At 23.8% G+C, this 21,989-nt stretch overlaps 2 protein-coding genes across 3 annotated transcripts; one reads left to right on the top strand and one right to left on the bottom strand.

Moving 5' to 3' along the window:
- Positions 1-12,207: 12,207 nt before the first annotated feature.
- Positions 12,208-15,503, top strand: LOC127286717 (uncharacterized). Of its 2 annotated transcripts, XM_051313260.1 has the most exons (4): positions 12,211-13,017; positions 13,257-13,712; positions 14,863-15,126; positions 15,222-15,503. In XM_051313260.1, the coding sequence occupies exons 1-4, from the start codon at positions 12,467-12,469 to the stop codon at positions 15,367-15,369; spliced, it is 1,419 nt and encodes a 472-aa protein (XP_051169217.1). In that variant the 5' UTR covers positions 12,211-12,466; the 3' UTR covers positions 15,370-15,503. The 2 variants fall into 2 exon arrangements, with proteins under 2 accessions (XP_051169218.1, XP_051169217.1); XM_051313261.1 differs by lacking the exon at positions 14,863-15,126 and having other exon boundaries at positions 12,208-13,017.
- A 1,252-nt stretch (positions 15,504-16,755) lies between these two features.
- Positions 16,756-21,761, bottom strand: LOC127286720 (speckle-type POZ protein-like). The gene is made up of 3 exons (XM_051313264.1): positions 21,608-21,761; positions 17,358-18,509; positions 16,756-17,218 (listed from the first exon to the last, which is right to left on the bottom strand). The coding sequence occupies exons 1-2, from the start codon at positions 21,611-21,613 to the stop codon at positions 17,394-17,396; spliced, it is 1,122 nt and encodes a 373-aa protein (XP_051169221.1). The 5' UTR covers positions 21,614-21,761; the 3' UTR covers positions 16,756-17,218; positions 17,358-17,393.
- Between the last annotated feature and the right edge of the window lie 228 nt (positions 21,762-21,989).

Here is a 21,989-nt window from a genome sequence, read left to right as displayed (position 1 = left end):
TAAACGACCGACATGTTATTAAATGAATAATTTGAACATTGAATATAATAGACTGTAAGGGTGCAGTCCCATAGAGCAGATTAGCAGAATAGATTTCAGCCAATCAAAAGTTAGTCTCTCGCGGCAAATTTTTGCATTTCAGTTAGAGACTTTTTTTATTGGTCAACGTCTAATCTGCTCCATGGGACTGCACCCTAATTTTCTCTGTGTTCTTACTGACAAGATGACAGTCGTGTAACATATATGCCTGCACTTTTATCATTGTCTAACACGTGCGTCGTCATGGCAACATGTGTGTTAGACAAGGATAAAAGTGCAGGCATATAAATGTACCTGATTCAATATAATAATGTAATATTATATCAATATTAATATATTAATATATATATTATATATTGTAACAAAGATATTTTTCATTATAATAATAATTGTACAGTCAGGAACATATGTCTGTACTTTTATCCTCGTCATACACGTTGTCATGACAACGCACGTGTCAGACAAGGATAAAAGTACAAGTAAAAATTCTCATAAATTCTCAGAGAAAAAACGATCCGGTAATTTACCGGTAAATTACCGTAATCTTCTTTCTCTTCTTGACGTAATTTACTGTCTTTAGAACACTATCCACGACTGACTAGGCCCTACGACCGACGCCACATTTTCGAGAACAGCGCGTGCGCAATTCTGCGTGCCAGCGATTTAGTACGGAGAACCAAACTGTTTAGTTCGTAGACATGAAACCTTCAAAAATATTTTTTGGTAGAGCAAACTAAATTTTTCGATTGATTGCCACTTTCTTTTCTGTTGTGCCAACCATACTTTAGTAAGGCCAACTAAAAATGCTTAACTAAATTATTTTCTTATTATTACGATATTATTTTTCTCAGTGCAAGAAACCACTGTCCTTCTTTTAATTTCGTTGACGGAAATCTGGGTGATTCAATTCGTTCCATATTTTGGTAAATTAACAAAAAATCTTCAATATTCCATTCAAATTGAATATTATAAAACTTTAATTTTGAAGTAAAAGATCGATTGACGTTCAATGCAATTTCTATTATAATTTATATGAACAAAACTTTCTTTCATAGCCATTATTTGAATCTGGAAAAATAGTGAACAGTTAATATCGAGGTTAATATGCATTTTTAAAATTGAAGCGCCAGCGACCAAAAGTCCTTACGCGTGACTTTCGTTGGCCCCGCGTTTAGCGAGTCTCCAGCTATTCCGGAGGCCAATATGAAAACCTCGCGTAAGCCCTTTTGGTCGCCAGCTGTTCAATTATTCTTCAAACATTCATAAATAAAATTGCCGAATCCAGTATTAATTTCCCGCTAAATATAAAAAAAGTATTGTATTGAATATTTATAATTTATATATTGGAATCCTAGATTAATAATTATTGGAAAAGTTTTTCTGTTATAAATTCCCGAATTATATATTTATTAATAAAATTTGTATTTAATGGAGGCCCTAACATAACTTCAAAACTGAAAAATGGTATTATAATAAAAATTAATATATGTTAAAAAATTATAAATATAATATAAATTTTATTTATTAAAAAATGTTTTAACAAATATTTTTAAATTTTAAGATGCTTTTATACCATCAGTATTTTGGTCATGCAAATCGACAAGATTGAATTTTCACAATTGTATCACTGAATTTGATTGGCTTCGACAAATATTCCATTTCCACTGTAAAAATTGAATACTGTTAGAGCCAATCAAATTCAGTGATATAACCGTGAAAATTCAATCCAGCTGATTGCTTGACCAAAATACTGAGGTATAAAAGCACCTTTATGTTTATGTTTATAACTCTCATGAACAAACGATCTTAAAATCATGTGATGTTGTTGTCATTTCACATGTAAATATTCTCCGCAGATTTTCAAAGAAAACATTATCATGATTGAGCTAAAATTTTGTGGATAAACCAAAACTAGAATAAGAACTCGCTTTTATGTGACAGAGTATTAATATTTTATCAAAAAAATTCCATATTTGTGGTTGCAAATCTAAATTCACCAATTGAGATAAAATTCGTTATATTACACAGGCCGACAAAATTTTGTTGACTAAAATCTTACAGCCGATTTTTATAGGATTTTTGCCGTAGAATCCGAATCTAACCTTGAAAATATCCAATTGACTCTAGGTTTCAAGCAGCAAGAGTTTTAAAGTGCCAAAAAGCGCGATTTTGGCACTTTTTGCACAGCTGTAAAATAAAAACGCGAGGGATTAAAATGTTCTACATAGGATGAAATGAAAGCTCAAACATTATTTTTCAGATCCAATATCAAAAAATTTTATATCAGTTGATTTAAACAACTGAAAATAGTTTTTGTTTTTTTTTTTTTTCATAAAATTAACAAAATGTTACCACTATAGTAAATTTGCACAAAAAGCTGTGAATATACAAATTAATTGAGCACGTATTGAAATTCCATGCGACAAACGATTTTAAGGTCATGTGAAAGTTGTGATTTCACATGTATCCAAATATTCTCCACAGTTTTTCTCGCAAAATATTTTGAAAGATTAAAAAATATAATTTTGTAGATAAATAAAAAATAGCATAAAAATTCGCTTTTATGTGACAGAGTATTAGCATTTTATTAAAGAATTAATTTTTTAAAAAAATGCATATTTGAGAAAAATTCAATATGTCGGCATTACACTTTTTGTCATTGCTACAAAACATGCAATTTTTAAGAAAAATTTTTTTGACAAAATATTTTTATATATTTTGGTACACTTTGTCCTCAAAATTTTAGTTCAATTTATCAAGTATTTTGAGAAAAAAATTTTCCATTATTTAAATTATATTTTTTCTTTTTAAATAATTTATTTGAAATTTTGCAAGAAAAAAAAAAATTAAATTCCTTTTATTTAAAAATTGCATTAGTTATAATCGTACTATTTCAAAGTTGGATTAATTTTTTTACTCTTTAAAATCATTTTATTTATTATAATTTATTTTTTCTCATTCTTGTACAATTTGAGATGGAACGGTAAAAAAAATTGTTAGTTTAAGATACAATAATAATAGTAATAATAAATGAAAATAAAAAATAATAAAATTATTACCTGCTGTAATATGCTGATTTACAAAATTATGTAATTATTTTTAATATTTACGGTGTATAATTTGTTCATATATGATTCTGAATCGTTTCAAAATTTGCGTTTACGATCACAAAATTATTAGATTAAATTGTTAAACACTTATTTTCTCTTGTTTTAGCGTATATAGAATTTCACTTTTACTTCTAAAATAAATGCCATAATTTTTATCAGTATAATTGAAATATAACTTAATGTTTTGATCGTTCGCCTGCACAAGAAGCACTAAGCAAAGAAATGAAATTACCAGAAATTACTTCTCAGGCACGCTAGAAATAAAATTTTATTTTAAATATTCTTAATTAAACTTTTTATTAAATTTTTTAAATTTAATATACAATTAAGCTGGGTGTAATGTTTATATTATATATATGTGATTTTCCTCTGAAAGAGACCTTTTTTCGAAAATAATACGTGAAAATTTTAGCTTCTTATAAATATCGTTAATATATTCTAACAATTTATACAATATTATACGAAAACGAAGAACTATTAATAGTTTAAAAATTTTATATTTTAGTTTTACAAATTGACCTAAAACTATTAAAAAAAACCATTCATTAACATTCTATTTCGAATGAAAATAATTCAGAAATTAAAATTGTTAAGTTCTTGAAACTTTCTTATAATTTTTCAAAAATAAATTAACGATGTAGAAGTACAAATTTAAAAAATAAATTTTCATTTATGTAGGAAGTTGATAAGTCCAATTCTCAAAATATTCTCCGTCTTTATTATTATCGCCAACAAATGTTTTTTGTATTTTCACAACTTTCAATAACAAATATGGACGATTTTTTTAGTAATTTTTTAAATTCTTTTAAATTATGAATTTCTTCAAATTCTTTATTTTTATCAGTTGAAGACATTTATCCTTTAATTCAGAAACTGAATATAAATCTGCAATCTCAAGAGTTTTTACAACTGTTTTTGACGATAGATTATCGTATAAATTTTTAATACACATTAACACGATCACTGTAAATGAATTGAAGCATTTTTTGAAATACCGCTGGTTTTACATCATTTATTTCAACTTCAGACGTTAGTTGTTCATTTATTTTAATATTAAACATTGCAGCAAAAACAGACTTCGAGCTGTTAATATTGCTTTATGTGCAGTGAAATTTTTATTCACTACTTTAAATGTAATGTCTTCAAAATTTTCATTATCAAGCAATGTTGCAATATTTTCCATTAAATCATTGCATTTCGAAGAATTAGATACAAGTGATTTTTCTATTCCATTTGTATTGAAATCAAAGATACTGATTTCACATGTAAGTAGAACATTTTGAAGTATAGATTTTCCAAATGCATTATAAATATCGGAACCACTTTTATTGCTCCATTTGATGCTGGAATTAAATTCATGTAACGAAGCTGTGCAACAACGATAAATAACTTGTGTTGAAGTTTTAAAAAGTTGAATACAGACATAAATATGTCTCGTAATATTGTCTGTATTTCGTAATATAAAACAAAATTTTTCCCCATTTCCCGCTTTTAATTCCGCAAGTTTTAATTCAAGATACCATTGGCCTCGCTTTTGAAACTCTGCCGGAAATCTTGGCGATTCAATTTGTTTCATATTTTTGCAAATGAATTCAAAATTTTCAAAATTTTCAATAGTCCATGAAAGTTTAAACTTATCGAATTTCAATAATTAAAATTGAAAAATATAAGATATAAGATAGAAAAGGACAGAGACTATATATATATATATATACTAGAGGGGCTACGCCCCCCTGCGCGCTTCGCGCGCCAACCCCCTATTTTTGGCGGGAAATACAGAGAGAGATGAGGGAAGGGTCATTTAGGTCATTTTTGATGGAGGAGGTGAAATGAGAGGAGGGAGGGGGACTTGCGGCTATATTCAGAGCCTTAAAACGAACATAACCTCAAAATTAGGTCATTTCTGGCGGGGGAGGGGACTTGCGGCTATATTCAGAGTCTTGAAACGAACATAACCTCAAAATTTAGGTCATTTTTGACGGAGGAGGGGAAATGAGAGGAGGGAGGCGGACTTGCGGCTAAATTCAGAGCCTTAAAACGAACATAACCTCAAAATTTAGGAGGGGGGACTCCCCCCTCCTAGGTCAAGAATTCTTGAAACAGCGGCGGCGGCGGAGGCGGCGGCGGCGATATCTTTTTGTAATATAGGAAGATATATATATATATATATATATATGTCCTTTTCTATCTTGTGCTTTTCGTTCGTACCTCAAAATTGAGAAATTGTTTTTTAACAATTTAACGCAAACAAAATTATGTTTATTTATTTATTTATTGAGATTTAATCCAACAGTCCGGAGACCAATTACAGGATTATTAATACAAATATAAAGTATAACAAGTACGATGATAAAGATAGTCACTTATTTCAAATCAAGTGCTAGAATATATCTATATAATTAGTTAGTTCCTTAGAGTAAAATCATGTACCAATTTTGAAAAAGTAGATACAGAATGAAAATTCATATCAAATTTGGAATCATTGCAAACACCATTAAATACACATATGAAATAATATTAAATACATTAAATACATTTAAAATTAATCGCAACCAAATTTAGAAGACCTTATTGTGCATTTTGCAGAAAAACGATGTTGATTTACAATCTTTTTTTAAATAATTATTTTTTTTTAATATTCTACTATTAAATAAAATTTCAATTGCTTATAATTTTTTTATAGCTTACTTTTAAAAATATTAAAATAAGCGATTGTAGAGTTGGTTTAACTGAATAAAATTAAATTAAAATTATATAAAAACTGTGTTTTTTGTATGAGCTGAATGAAAAAAACATTTTAAAAAAATAATTATTTAATAAAAGGGTAAGTCCACGTCAGAAATATCAGAATCTGCAAGTGGTTCTTCGATTTTAATGATACTTGGTAAAATTATAGCTTTATATAAGAGCAATGTGTAAGTAAAAGGAATTTTTAAAATATCTAAAATTGTAGGAGTTATATCACTTTTAATTTTGATACTGCATTTTTTTCTTTCCTTTATATCTCGGACAATTTTCAACCGATTTTGATGAATCAAAAACGATTTTTTTCAGAAAATTACGTATTTTCAGAAAATTTTAAAATAAAAATAAAATTTTGTTATTTAAATAGAAAAAAGTAAAAAACAAAATTTCTTTTAGATTTTTTTTCAATTTCGACCTCTTCTTTTTAATTTTTAATTTTTTAATAATATTCCTTTTTATTTTATCTTTAATTTAAAAAAAAAAATTCATCCTGGAGACTTTTTTAGATCTCGTGATATCGTTCTTTAAATATCCACATCTCAAGAAAACTAGGATCCAGATTTGTGTTTCTACTTTCATTTGTTTTATAATATTATTGTTACAAACTAGAAACTTTCGCGTAATAATGTTTTTATTTTTAAATTACTTGACTAAAACAAGTGAAAATTCAAGCAAATCAATATTTTATTAATAGATTTGAAGCAAAGTTTTTATTTTTTGTAATATTTATAATTTAAAATAAATTGTAATGAAACCTTAACAATTCTAAAACAAATAGTTATTCATAACCATAAAAAATTTCAACAAACAAATGAAAGTAATGATAGAAGCAAGTCCTGCGGTTTTCAAATTGATGAAGACTTATAATACTTAAAGGACGATATCACGAGATCTAAAAAAGTCTCCAGGATGAAATTTTTTTTAAAATTAAAGATAAAATAAAAAGGAATATTATTAAAAAATTAAAAATTAAAAAAAAGAGGTCGAAATTGAAAAAAAATCTAAAAGAAATTTTGTTTTTTACTTTTTTCTATTTAAATAACAAAATTTTATTTTTATTTTAAAATTTTCTGAAAATACGTAATTTTCTGAAAAAAATCGTTTGAAAATTGACCGAGATATAAAGGAAAGAATAAAATGCAGTATCAAAATTAAAAGTGATATAACTCCTACAATTTTAGATATTTTAAAAATTCCTTTTACTTACACATTGCTCTTATATAAAGCTATAATTTTACCAAGTATCATTAAAATCGAAGAACCACTTGCAGATTCTGATATTTCTGACGTGGACTTACCCAAAAGATTTTGTATTAACATCGTTTTTATGTAAAATGCATAACAAGATCTAAAATTAGTTGCAATTAGTTTTAATTTATTTTTTTTGCGTTAAATTGTTAAAAAAAAAAAACAATTTCTCAGTTTTGTGATTGTTAACATGTACCCATTCCTCCTTAAAAGAAAAACCAATTTTTCAGAAAAAATTTAAAACTTACAAATATATTTTATACATTATTATGCATATGATCCAAATTTTCTTTATAATGTCGCTTCCTTAAAAAAACTTTTAAAAAGGATCCGATTTAAATGAATGATGGCTTATTTCCTTCAGAAAATAATTTTTAAAATCGTCATATCGCTGGTTTTTCTTAAACAAGTGCACCATTTTTTTTTTTTTTTTTTTTTTTTTTGAAATATGCTTATTTGTATAAAAAAAATTAAAAATTATTACTTAAACAAATAACATACTTACACGTCACGTAGGTTTTTCCGTTCCATTGTTTTTCGAATATTCATAAATGAAATTTATTACAATGATAATAATTTATTTCTCATAATTTATACATTTAAATAATGTAACAAACTAATTTAGTAGCTAAAAGTTACTGTATACATTATTAAAAAAAAAATTTTTTTATTTTAAGTTGTACAATCATGAGTAAACATTGTTTTTATTACAAAAAAAATAATTAAAGTGCTGAAAGATTTAAAACAGAAGAAAGTAATAATAAAGTAAGATTTTGTAATCTGATAATAAATTGAATTTTTTTTTTTTAATTTAATGTGTTTATAACACATTAAAAAACCCATAAATGATGATAATTAAAGAACGCTTTCTATATTTTATTCATAATTATTTTCGCCTTCATCTTTTTATGGAACTGTGATTATTGAATTGAAAACACTAAGTTCGCATCTAACAATGACGGTTTTCGGTATTTGACCACGGAAAGCATCAAACAATTTAGATTTACTAAAGCCCCAGAACGTTTCACTAGATAATGAAATGGTGTCAGTTTCAAATTTTAGAAAATCACGATATGAATTATGTAATGTAAACTTGGCATAAAATTTTTTATATGGAGGTGTTTGAAACAGGTAAATCTTTATGTAATCTTCATTGATTGTCTGTTTATTGGGATTTGGACGCAATTGAATATACCACTGATTTTCCATCAAACTTGTTGATAGAAATTTTGGAGAATCAAATTTTTCAACGCTTTTACAAATAATAATCCCAAAATCTTCTACTGTCCAATTAAGGACATAATTATCAAACATCATTTTTGAAGTGTAATTATGCCTCTCAGCTATTTTATTAGTAGTCAACAAAATTTTTTTGTTCGTATCGATAATTTTCGTCTGAAAAATTAATATAAAAAACGTAGTAAATACTGTTTTTAAGATAACACTTTAAGGGTATAGGTCCTAGTAAGGCAGCACCACCTATATCGAAACTAAAATTATGGAAAATTATTTACAGTATTTACTTGAAAGCAAGACAATAAAATACTTTTTCCTTTATGATAATTGATTATTGTCAAGAAATATATCAGCTAAAACTTTTTTTGTGTTAAAACAATGAAAAAAAATTTCATGTCAATAAATTAAATATGAGCATATTTTTTTACGAAAACTTTTAAGATATTTTCTCGGAAATTTCGTGATTGGTGAATCTTAGCTGGTATATTTTTTAGTGTTTATTAATTCTCCAAATGAAAATTGCATTTTTTTTTTGTTATTTCCGAGAAAATATCTTAAAAGTTTTCGTAAAAAAATATGCTCATATTTAATTTATCGTCATTAATTTTTTTTCATTATTTTAACTCAAAAAAAGTTTTAGCCGGTATATTTCTTGATAATAATCAATTATCCTAAAGGAAAAAGTATTTTATTGTCTTGCTTTCAAGTAAATATTGTAAATAATTTTCCAAAATTTTAGTTTCGATATAGGTGGTGCTGCCTTACTAGGACCTGGCTTTAAAAGTATTTTGCGGACCCAATACCGTGGTTGTCCAGCAGTTTTTTCCGTTCAGTTTAAGGTTTATGTGATTGTTACACATGATATATTAATAAAATTTGGCACATGACAACGAATCCTTATACTATTTTTGAGTTCTTCACATATTTTCATTATTTTAATATTTTGTCGATCGAGTGATAAAATCATTAATTATATAACACCGTCCAACACAATTTTTGATCCACAAAAAAATCCAACATTTTCGGAAAGTAGGACCCAAAAAAAATACCCGTGTCTGGTCGTTTTGCTGGATCAAGTCGTTTGTGGTTTTTAGGGGTGAAAACAATCCCTAAATGAAAAAGGGACAAGATATCTGTTAAAAATTATTAATATTTTATAAAACTTGGTATCAAGGGGTTTTCAGGCTCGCTGATTATTAATATGATGTCAGATTTTCAAAATTCAAAATGGCAGATCCAATATGGCGATCAAATTTTTAAAAAGTAATTAATTTATTTTATATCTGCCATTTTGAATTTTGAAAATTTAACATCCGATTCGACAACAGTCATCGACTACGAAAACCCCCTGATACCAAGTTTTATAAAATATTAATAATTTTTAAAAGATATCTTGTCACTTTTCATTTAGGGATTAAGATTAATAATAATTAATAAGATTAAACCCTAAAATCCATAAACGACTTGATCTAGGGTGAAAATTTCCCAATTGGGCCACATAAAACTGACTTTTCAAATTTAAAATATTTTATTTTATAATCTATTGCACGAAGCCGAATTAAAAACATTCCTGAAATGTGTTTTTAAAAAAATTAATTTTTCAATTATTTATTAACAATTGAATATTTTGTTACCTTTCCACTAAATTTGCAATTACTCTGTTGCTTGTTAATGAAATTTAATTGAAATTTTGTGAGTATATAGAAAAATGATGTCTCTTTGAAATGCAATAGAAATTTCAATTAAATTTCATTAACAAGCAACAGAGTAATTGCAAATTTAGTGGAAAGGTAAAACAAATATTAAATTGTTAATAAATAATTTAAAAATTAATTTTTTTTAAAAACACATTTCAGGAATGTTTTTAATTCGACTTCCTGCAGTAGATTATAAAATAAAATATTTTAAATTTGAAAAGTCAATTTTATGTGGCCCAGTTGGGAAATTTTCACCCTCTAGCAAAACGGCCGCAGACACGGGTATTTTTTTTTTGGTCCTAGTTTCCGAAAATGTTGGATTTTTTTGTGGGTCAAAAAAAAAAACTTGAATTTTGTCGAATGGTGTAATAAAGAAGTATTTATAAGAATTATTTAATAATATATCAACATTTTCGCACTAGACAACAATTCTTTATCATATTTCGAAGCTCTCTATAAAATTTTAACTCAATCCATTCAATATTTTATAAGTTACCTTAATTTTGAAGATAACATTTATAAAAAAAATAATTATTTTCTTTCTTTATTTATTAAAACTAATAATTCCATTGAATATGCCAAAAAGTAAAATATTATTGAAAAGTAATTTAAATTATTATACGAGGTTATTTGTAAAAATGGATGTCTGCTGGGACGACAACGATATATATCGGATATTTTTTAAAAATTATTACAATTTTGTTCTTAACTATATTAATTATTTTTATTAATAAAATATATTAATTATATTTTGTTCTTATTATAAGTATAAAGAAACTAGAAAATCTAATTGATATAAGCTTTCTTTTTAATAAATAATTTTTTTCAACGTTATAAGAAAATTTACTTACATAGAAAAGTGAATTTCTGTGTTAAAGAAGAAATTTGTTTCCGTTAGAATAAGTTTATAAATTTTTTTATCGAATTTTTAATTATCTGTACGTAATTTTTTTTTTCGATAAAAAAGAATCTTCTTCTTCTTCTTCTTCTTCTTCTTCTTAAATGACTTGAGGCTTGGAAAAAGAATCTGAAATAGCCAAGCGACGCCAAGCCACCAAAAACCATAGAATATATAGATAAAACAAGAGAACCAAAATTAAGTGTCTAAAATATATCATACTTAAGGTTAAATGACATGGAGGAGTATAAAGTATCAAATTTTGTAACTAAATAATAAGAATAAAAGAGATGAAGACATACGTTTGTCCCTCTCGCACTGATGGTCTAGTTATAAAATTTGACGCTTTATTATTTTAAATGGTACACTCGTCGCCAGATATGCCTACATATTTTTGTCCTCTTCTAACGCACGTGTTGCCATGACAACATGTGAGTTAAAAAAGGACAAAAAAAAGTGTAGGCATATACACGGCCAACAGTGTACTATTTAATGAGGCGATAAAACACGATTTAATTTTTTAAATAATTTTATTGTTTAATTAAATAGTATACATTAAAAATAAAACCTTAAATTCTAAATTATGTTGGAAATTTTCATTAAGGAGCGGTCACAACTCTGCAGTCGCTTGCCTTTAATTTTCTTAATAATAAGCAAAAAAAAAAAAAAAAAAAAAAACTAATCACTATAATGTAACCTTCGTAAGAAGAAAAAAACATGAATTATGAATATTAAATCAAGAATTATCCAATATTTTATACATTTTATGAACAATTTTAATTTTTAGCATTTATATTTGCGTCATGTATTTTTTTTATTATATATTTCATTAAAATTTAATATTTTTATTTTATACATTTAAATATTTAGATATATTATTATTATATATTTATTAATATGGGTGTTTGCAAAAAGATATGAAAAATTAAAATTTTGTGAAAAGAATACAGAAAATTAATTTTATTTTATTTTGAAAATTTTGTTTCAATTTTTTTTTACAATACTATTACATATTATTGTGATTTTTTTTTTCTTAAAAAAAGTGATTGAACTTTGTATTCAAGGAAATTAAAAATGCACGCCATAAATATAAGAATTATATATGTAAATTTTCTTAGAAAAGGAGAAAATGATTTAGTGTAATTTATATGATAATTTAATATTTGAAACACGTCATTATAATTATTCTTCTTATTCTTGTTGAGACAACATTAAAAATTTATTTTAAAATTTAGTTGCAGTATTAAACTGATTGTGTCTCGATGTAATCAGTTAATTCTTTTTTCTAAAAAGAATTATTTTATAAATTTTGTTTATTTTTAATTTTTTAAAAATTCATTAATAATTTATTAAATAATAAAAATTTTTATTTTTAAAATTATGACAAGGAAAAATGACAAAATTTAAGTGACTAAAAATAATTTATCATTAAAGGATAAAATTAAATTTTTCTAAAGTACGAAGTGAAAGAAAATATTTGTAAAAATAAAAATATGACTGACTCGTGTAATAAAATAAAAAAACAAAATGAAATAAAACTGATTGAAAATAATGTTGAGAGTGAAATAATTGTAACAAGTCCGGAAATTTGTACCAAACCAGTTGAAAACAATAATAATAATAATAATAATTTGAGGGAGGAGAAAAAATATTTAGTGAATAAATTAAAAAATATTTTTGAAATAAATTTAAATTCAGATAAATTTTTAAATTTTAATAAAAAAGAAAAAATCGAATTTTTATTCAATTTTATAAAATCTGAAGAAAAGAGCTGTAAAAATGCACTTAAAATTTTACCTGACGATATGTTACTTTTAATAGTTGCATCAAATTTTGAAGGTGATTGTGGAAGAACACCTGATGAAAAACCAAATTGGCTTGATATGGAAAAATTTAAACGAGGTCAAAAATTTGCAATGGATTATTTTTTTGCTGTATCTTATGCGCAACTATTGTCATTATTTATTTTATTTTCCTTTGAAGATGGTCTTAAACCTTTGATATTCACTGGAAAATCCAGTACGCCTTACACAGCTTTTAAGAGGTAAAATTTTCTATTTTCATGTATTTACATTTTAAAAATAAATTTAAATACAAATATATATAAAAAAAAATTTAATTATTAATGCAAATATTTAAAAATAAAATTGTAAAACAAAATAATAGTAAAAAATTAAAAGTATTTTTTTTCATAAAAAATAAATATAAATAAGAGCTTTATTTATATTTATTTAAAAATAAATTTAATTACAAAAATAATATATAAAAAAAAAAATTTTTAAGATATATTTCAACTGCAAAGCGTGTTAGAAATTGGTACACGAAAAATCCATGGAAGGAGGGTACAGAAGCTTATAATGATATTCAAACAGTACGAAAAATGCACTCAATTGTTAGGGAAAAATTACAAAAAATTGATAATAAAACAATAGATGAATTGACTAAAATTAAAAATCCACATTCTCCTTCAAGAGATATTTTAAGAAAAGATTTTCATCACGCTTGTCCAGAACCAAGTTTAGGACAATGTCCATTTTTATTTTTTCAAAATAAATCTGAACTTAATTATCTTCGTCCTAAAGGACTGAATCAAGGTGATATGGTTACAACACAATTTGCATTTATGGGATTAGTAATTTTATATCCCAAGAATTTTGGTATTTTTCATAATGAAGAAAATTTAGATGCATTTTGTCACACTTGGCGTGGTATTGGATATTTACTTGGAATCGATGACGAGTTGGTTTAAAATTTTAAATAAAAATTAATAATAAAATAAGAAACGCATGATTATGTTCTAAAAAAATCGTTAGAATTTTCATTTTATGGAATTTTATTTGTCATAATTATTTTTGAGCCGAAATTTTATTTGTTCGAATTAGCATTTTGCAAGAATTTTCATCAAACCGATTTTCTATATTACAGAATTTTTATACAATCGAAAATTCACTTTACAAAATTTTTATTTGTTCGAATTTCTATTTGTCAGAATTTTTATTTGCTCGAATTTTCATTTAACATAATAGGCATTTTAAAGAAATTTTATTGTGTAGAATTTCATTGCACATAATTTTCATTTTATTCTTTCAGATGAATTTTCATTTGTACGAATTATTATTTAATTGAATTTCCATATAACCGATTTTTCAGACAACAGAATTTTTATTTAACCGAAAAAATCATTTAACCGAATTTCTAATTGATAGAATTTTCATTTGTCCGAAATTGCAAATGACCAAAGCAACAATCGATTTTAGCGCGAATTTTAAAATCAACCAATCACAATTTTAAGGATAATTTTTGATTGGTTGATTTTAAAAATCGCGCCAAAATTGATTGTTACTTCGGTCATTTGCAATTTCGGACAAATGAAAATTCTATCAATTACAAATTCTGTTAAATGATTTTTCAGGTTAAATAAAAATTCTGTTGTCTGAAAAATCGTTTATATGGAAATTCAATCAAATAATAATTCGTACAAATGAAAATTCTGTGTAATGAAATTCTACCCAATAAAAATTCTTTAAAATGCCTATTATGTTAAATGAAAATTCGAGCAAATAAAAATTCTTTGAAGTAAATTTTCGGTTAAATAAAAATTCTGTAATATAGAAAATAGTTTTGATGAAAATTATTGCAAAATACTAATTCGAATAAATAAAAATTCGGCTCAAAAATAATTATGACAAATGAAATTCCATAAAATGAAAATTCTAACTATTTTTAGAACATAATCATGCGTCCCTAAAATAATTGAAAAAAATTGTAATAAATTTTATCTTATTTTTATTATTTTATTATATATAATAAAATAAAATAATAATAATAATAATATTAATAATAATTCAATATTTATGAAATCTATTAATAAATATTTTGCTTAAAATAGATTTAATCTTTGTCGTGGTACATTAAAAGAAATAAAAGAACGATGTGAACATTTTTTGCAATTTTGGGCATTACCAAATTTTCGAGAATTGTCACCAGAAAGTGAGCATATGATGAGATGTGTTGTTGAGAGTTTAAAATATTATATACCCGGTAATTATTATGAAACTTGTGTTTTATATTTATCAGAAATGTTGAATTTACACACGCCCAAATTATATTCATCGCTAACTTATAAATTATGGTTAAAACATCTTTTTCTTAAGTAAGTTATTTTATTATTTTTTATTTCAATTATTTTATTTTCAAATATTTTGAAATATATTTTTAAAAAAAAAATTTATTTTTTTCCTAATCTAGAACTCTTTATCAATATGCATGTCAATTACCTGGAGTAGGATGGTTATTAAACTTAAAAGTCAATACTGCATTGGATAATGCATTAAATTATAGTGCAAAAAAACATGAGGAATTAAAAAGATCTGAGGAAACTTGGAAAAAAAATTAATTTTATTAATTGTGATAATTTTTTTTTTATATATATATAGTTAAAAATTATTTTTAAGAGGGAATATTAAAAAAATTTGTAATAAAATTTTATTAGAGGTGAAAAAAAAAATAAAGAAAAAATATTCGAACAAATTAGTTTTAATTATTTTGAAATCTTACGCTAATTCTTTCTAATAAAAATCAAATTATTTATAAATTATAATTTTGAAATTCTTAACGAAATAAATTATTTTTTATATAAACTTTTAATCAAGTTTTTTGAAAATTTAATAATTTAAAAATTTTCAAATTTTAAATTCTCTAAAATTTAATTATTCTAAATTGAGAAAAAAAAATCTCCAGCAGTTAAAATTTCAGATAAATCCATTGAGTTTTTGAAAAAATTGTCCGCCATATTGGATACGCCATTTTGAATTTTTGAAAACTTATACCGTATTCGTGTTTAGTGACCCAAAAAACATAAGTATATGGTGCAGAAATAAAAATAATTCATCAATATATTATTTTTTGCAAAATAGTATTTTTTAAATCTTTTTTAGTGGAAAATCGCCATTTTGTCGTCCGCCATCTTAAATTTTGAAATTCGCAACTATATAGTTTTGTAGCTGGGTATTCGAGGACGCGATATTTTGGGTTCCGGAGCAAATTAACTGTCGTTTTTCATGTCAAAATATTTTTTGAATAAAAATTTTTTTGCAGAAAATCATGTTTTTTTGCAATAAAATTGTTATAAATATTAAGGATTTAATTATAATTAAATTTGGACTTCAGAATCGAAAAGAGCAATAAATTTTACGTTAGAAATGGGCTATCCTGAATTTTTTAAATTATTTTTTCATATAAAATAACAGCTGCTAAGTGAAGGTAAATTTTTCGTCCTGGCGGTCGTTAATGGGTTAAAAAATTAGATTTTTAATTGAATAATCTATTAAATACCTATATTTGTGTTTTCAAAGAACTTCATTAAAAATATTATTGAACAAAATTAATTTAGCGAAAATTTTTAGAAATTAGTGAATTTTGAAGATTTTCAAAAACAATTGAATTTCTGGAGATTATAAATTTAAATTTTTGTCAATTTGAATTTGTAAATTATTAAAATTTTGAAAAAAGTTTTTAAATTATAGAGAATTTTTTAATTAAAAAATGTTTTTTAAATAATTGAATTTTTGTAAAACTTTATTAAAATCATTGAAAAAAATAAATTTATCTAATTGTAAGAAAATTTTGTAAATAATTGAATTTTGAAAGAGTTATAGTTAAGATTTTTAAAAATTATTGAATTTTAGATAATTTTTAATTTAAAAATATACAAGTACAAGATTAATTTTCTTAGTAGGAAGTACAATATATTTTGTGAAATAATAAAAAAAAAAGTATAGAATTAACTCATAAACTTCAATATTTTAATTTTTTTGTTTTACATGATACATTTTTTTTTTCAAACGTAAACATTGTTTTTTTTTTGCTTAATCATAACTACACAAAATAAAATAATATCTAAACACAAAAATCTTGTCAATTTTTTTTTTTTGAAATCCTTGATGTACATGTATACAGTAAAAACTTACATTTTTAAAACATTCAATGTCCTTTACATTATTACATTTGTTTTTTTTTTCTCTATTTTTGCTTTCGTTACAAAGTAGAAATCTTAATATTTTAGAAATATTCTTAACAAAAAGTACAATGAGTAATAAATAAAGACGCATTTTTTTTTTACACAAAACAATGAAACGTAACGATCTTGATTTTTTAATTCTGCCTTTCTATACTTTAACTTTGCGTTGGCTTCTTTAATTTTTCTTTGGTCATATCGAGTATTTATGAAAAATGAAGAAATGAACCTAAAATAAAAATTCTTTTTTTAATTGTGTATTAATTTTATACAGTTGATGAAATTTTGAAATTTTTGAAGAAAACTTCATTTTTCTTCAAAAAAAAAAAAAAAAAGAAAAATTTCAATAGTAATAAAAAAAATCTTACAAATTATTTGTCCAATTCCAAGCAGTGCATAGAAATTCAAACACGAAATTTTAATCCCAATTGTTGATTATTTTCATCATCCACAATCATTTCAGAATCAACTGATTCAATAATTTTATTAAATTCCTCAATTAAATGTGGATATTTTTGTATAAATTCACTAAATTCCTTAGTGGCTTGAACTGATTTTAAATCAGTATTTAAACGTTCAATACAAATGTCCTTTAATTTTGTAATTGATTTCATATCAGCAAAATGTAATATTTTCAAAACATTTTCAGGCGAAAGATTTTTATTGAAATTATTAATGCAAATTGTCTTTAATTTTTCAAGTTGATATTTCTCAGCGGCAATATATAATTCCAATGATATTTTATTGAAATTTTGAATTTTATCCGTATAAATGAAACGTAAAATATTTTCAAATACCGTTGGTCTAATATCATTAATTTTAACAATCGATGTGAATTCCTCTTTTTTTTTATTTTTAAACATTAATGCAAAAACTGGACTTCGACTTGTGAGAATATTTTTGTGCGCTGTATATTTTTTTCTTCCAATACGAAAGATGACATCCTTAAAATCTTTATCATTATATAAATTTTCAATATTATCAATAAGATTATTTGATTTTGGAAAATCGATAAGTTCATTTTTAATTGGTATTGATTTACCAGAATCAAAAACACTTAATTCACATGTTACGAGAACATTTTTTGGTATTAAATCACCAAATGAATGATAAAATTCTGAACCATTTATAAGCCATGAGAGATTACGATCAGAACGCAATGAACTACTGACAAATACTTCAACTTTTTCAAATGAATTGTAAAATACAATTTTTACATTCACATGTTTTTCACCTCCATCAGTGCTTTTCAATGAGATACGAAATTTTTCTGTATTACCATTTTTTAATTCCGTTGGCTCCAATTGAATGAACCATTGAACATTATTTGCATTATCAGCTGGAAATCTTGGCGATTCTATTAATTTTACACTTTTACAAATAAGTTCAAAATTCTCAATTGTCCAGTTAAGTTTAAAATTGCTAAATTTCAATTTTGAAATGTACGATTGTTCATTGTCGATTTTATCGAACATTGAGATAAATTTCACCTTTCCAGGCACAATTGGTTTGACTTTTTTCTGAAATGTTAAGAAAGGGTTTTTTTTTTTTTAGAAAAAGACAAATTTTTAAATATCTATATCTGTATTGCAATTAAAATCTTACAAATGTTTTTCTTTTAATTAAATTTTTACGTATAAAAAATGATTTTTCTTCTGTAATTTAAATACTGTAGAGAATCAAATTAGGGGAAAAAAATTGGAACACATGATTATGTTCTAAAAATCGTTAGAATTTTCATTTTATAGAATTTTATTTGTCCTAATTATTTTTGAGCCGAATTTTTTATTTGTTCGAATTAATATTTTACAAGAATTTTCATCAAAAACGATTTTCTATATTATAGAATTTTTATATAACCGAAAATTTACTTCAAAGAATTTTTATTTGTTGGAATTTTTATTTGCTCGAATTTTCATTGAACGTAACAGGGCATTTTAAAGAATTTTTTTTTGGGTAGAATTTCATTGCACAGAATTTTCAATTTTATTCTTTCAGATAAATTTTCATTTGTTCGAAATTGCAAATGACCGAAGCAGGAATCGATTTTGGCGCGAATTTTAAAATCAACCAATCACAATTTTATGGATAATTTTTTATTGGTTGATTTTAAAAATCGCGCCAAAATCGATTGTTGCTTCGGTCATTTGCAATTTCGGACAAATGAAAATTCTATAAATTAGAAATTCGGTTAAATAAAAATTCTGTTGTATGAAAAATCGTTTATATGGAAATTCAATCAAATAATAATTCGTACAAATGAAAATTCATCTGAAAGTATAAAATGAAAATTCTATGCAATGAAATTCTACCCAATAAAAATTCTTTAAAATGCCTATTATGTTAAATGAAAACTCGAGTAAATAAAAATTGTGCCAAATAAAAATTCAAAGAAATAAAAATTCTGTGAAGTGAATTTTCAGTTATATAAAAATTCTGTAATATCGAAAATCGTTTTGATGAAAATTCTTGAAAAATACTAATTTGAACAAATAAAAATTAGTCTCAAAAATAATTTATGACAAATGAAATTCCATAAAATTAAAATTCTATCTAATTATTTTTAGAATATAATCATACGTCCCAAAAAATTCTACAAATATTTTTGTATATTTTTTTTTTAACAAAATTTAATTGGTTAATGAATATTTTACTTTGAATAACTAATGTTATTAGATATTAAATTCATTTTATCAATTCTGTAATGAGAATAATTCTATAATGAATATTATCAAGAAAATTTATTTCGAATATTTCAGAATCAAACTAATTGTAAGATAAATTTTCAAAATTTCATTCAAGTAGGACAAATTTCTAAAAAAAAAATCTTTAAGTTCCATTTTTACAATTTTTTCAAGTCTGATTTAAGCAATTTATTCAAATTTAAAATTTTGGTCAGAGTTTTTAGTTTTGATGGTAAAAAAAAATTTCAGGCAATACTTAATAAAATTCTACAGATTTTTAAATAAAAATATTTTTCTAATAATTATTTTTGAAAGAGTTTAAGTTGAAATTTTTAGAAATAATTGAATTTAAAAAGATTTTCGTTAATTTTCATGACAATAATAAAAATTTTACAGAACTAAAAATAATTTATCAAATAATATTTGAATAACTTTTTTCTTTAAAAGAAATTAAATTTTCAAAGATTTACAATTTTGATTTTTGAAATTAATCAAACTTCAAGTGTTTTTTAATTTTGAAAGTTTTTATGATTTCACTAAATTTTTTTCAGAATTTACAGACAAAAATACAATAATTTGAAAACTTTTTATGCAAAAAAATAGTTTCAGATAGTTGGATTTTTCGAAGAATATTATAAAAATCATTCAAAATAATTGAATTTCAGGAGAATTATAATTGAAATTATTAAATTTCAAAAAATTTTAAATGAAAAATTTTAGAAGCTTTTAAATTGAAATTTTTTGAAAATAATTGAATTTCAAAAAAATTGTCTTAAATTTTAAACAATAATTATAATAAAAAAAATCTCTAGTGATTTTTATTGATGAAGAATTTATTAGAAATCACATAAAAAAAATTGAATTCCAAAAGTTTTTAATTGAAAAATGCTTTTACATAATTGAAAATTTTGAAAATAATTAAATTTTAGTTAATTTTAAGTAGAAAATTTTGAAAAAAATTGAATTTCAGTTTATTTTAAGTAGAAAATTTTGAAAATAATTATATTTTAGTTAATTTTAAATAGAAAATTTTGAAAATAATTGAATTTTAATTTATTTCGAATTGCAAATTTTGAAAATAATTGAATTTTTAATTGATTTTGATTTGAAATTTTTAGAAATAATTGAATTTCAAAAGTTTTTAATTAAAAATTTGCTATCAGATAAATGAATTTTTGAATAATTAAATTTCAAGTGATTTTAAATTAAAAATTTTTGGTAATTTTATTTGCAATTTTTTTTTTTTTTTTTGAAATTATAAACAATCATTAAATTTTATAAAAATTTGAATTGATAATTGAATTTGGTAAGAATTTTATTAAAATTATTAAAAATAAATAATTTAGTGAAGAATTTTAGTTGAAAGTTCGTTAAATAATTGAAATAAAAAAAGATCTGAAGAAGATCTGCATTGTATACTAAAAAAATGTAGTTTGTTTAAATTTCTTTTTTTTCAAATGTAAAAAAAAGTCAAAAAAGTCGCATTTTATTAAAATAAGTCGAAAAATGTCGTATAATCCGAGGCCTGAAACATTTAAAAAAAAAAATTATAATTCTGCTAATAGTAAAAAATCACAGAAGAAATATATAAAATTCTTTTTTGTAAAATAGATTCTAATTCCCAATCGAATCGTTTACTTTTTTTTATGTTTGAAATTAATATTTTCTAAGTTTGTCTCATAATAGGTGAAATTTTATAAATTGTCTCATAATGCATACTTTTACTTTATCAATTTTTCAAAAATAAGTTAAAAATATTTTTTTCCCTTTTTTCACGCTTTTTTTTATCGTAAAATTATCTTGAGAATGCTTACGATTTTAATAAAAATTTGGTAAGGTTATTTATAATTATTATTTTCGAAATTTTTTTTTTTTTTTATTAATAACAATTTTATAACAAATTTTCTTTGTATATAGAAAATAAATTTACTTACTTCCATTTTTTTTGTATTAATATATTCCCAATTCCTGGAAAATTAAAGAAGACTTTTTTTTGTGCTTTTTGCCGTTTTTTTGATGAAAGCAAGAGGTTAAGCCAGGGTTGTGTAGTTAATCGGGTAACAATTAAAGAACAGAATATGAGTGAAACATCTAAAATGTAAACTAGTGACATATAAAGTTGGTTCTACAATAGATTTTTTTTAGGATGAGACGATGCGCGCGCATCCATTGTCAGCTACAGGGTTGCGTCTGTAAGGCTGCAGTCCCATGGCAGCGTTTTGCGTTGCGTTTTGTCACTAGACCATGAGTGTAAAAGAGATGCAGATATATGTTTGCTATGTTTACACTCAGGGTCTAGTGACAAAACGCAACGCA

Source organism: Leptopilina boulardi, unplaced genomic scaffold (genome assembly GCF_019393585.1).
Source record: "Leptopilina boulardi isolate dan_hultmark-lab unplaced genomic scaffold, ZJU_Lbou_2.1 LbouV2_362, whole genome shotgun sequence".
Lineage (NCBI taxonomy): Eukaryota > Metazoa > Arthropoda > Insecta > Hymenoptera > Figitidae > Leptopilina > Leptopilina boulardi.
This window is presented reverse-complemented; position numbering and strand designations above follow the sequence as displayed.

Coding starts and splice junctions, on each gene's coding strand:
- LOC127286717 (XM_051313260.1), top strand. CDS start 12,467: ATGACTGACTCGTGTAATAAAATAAAAAAACAAAATGAAATAAAACTG. Junction 13,018..13,256: donor CCTTACACAGCTTTTAAGAG/GTAAAATTTTCT, acceptor AAAATTTTTAAG/ATATATTTCAACTGCAAAGC. Junction 13,713..14,862: donor TTACTTGGAATCGATGACGA/GTTGGTTTAAAA, acceptor TGCTTAAAATAG/ATTTAATCTTTGTCGTGGTA.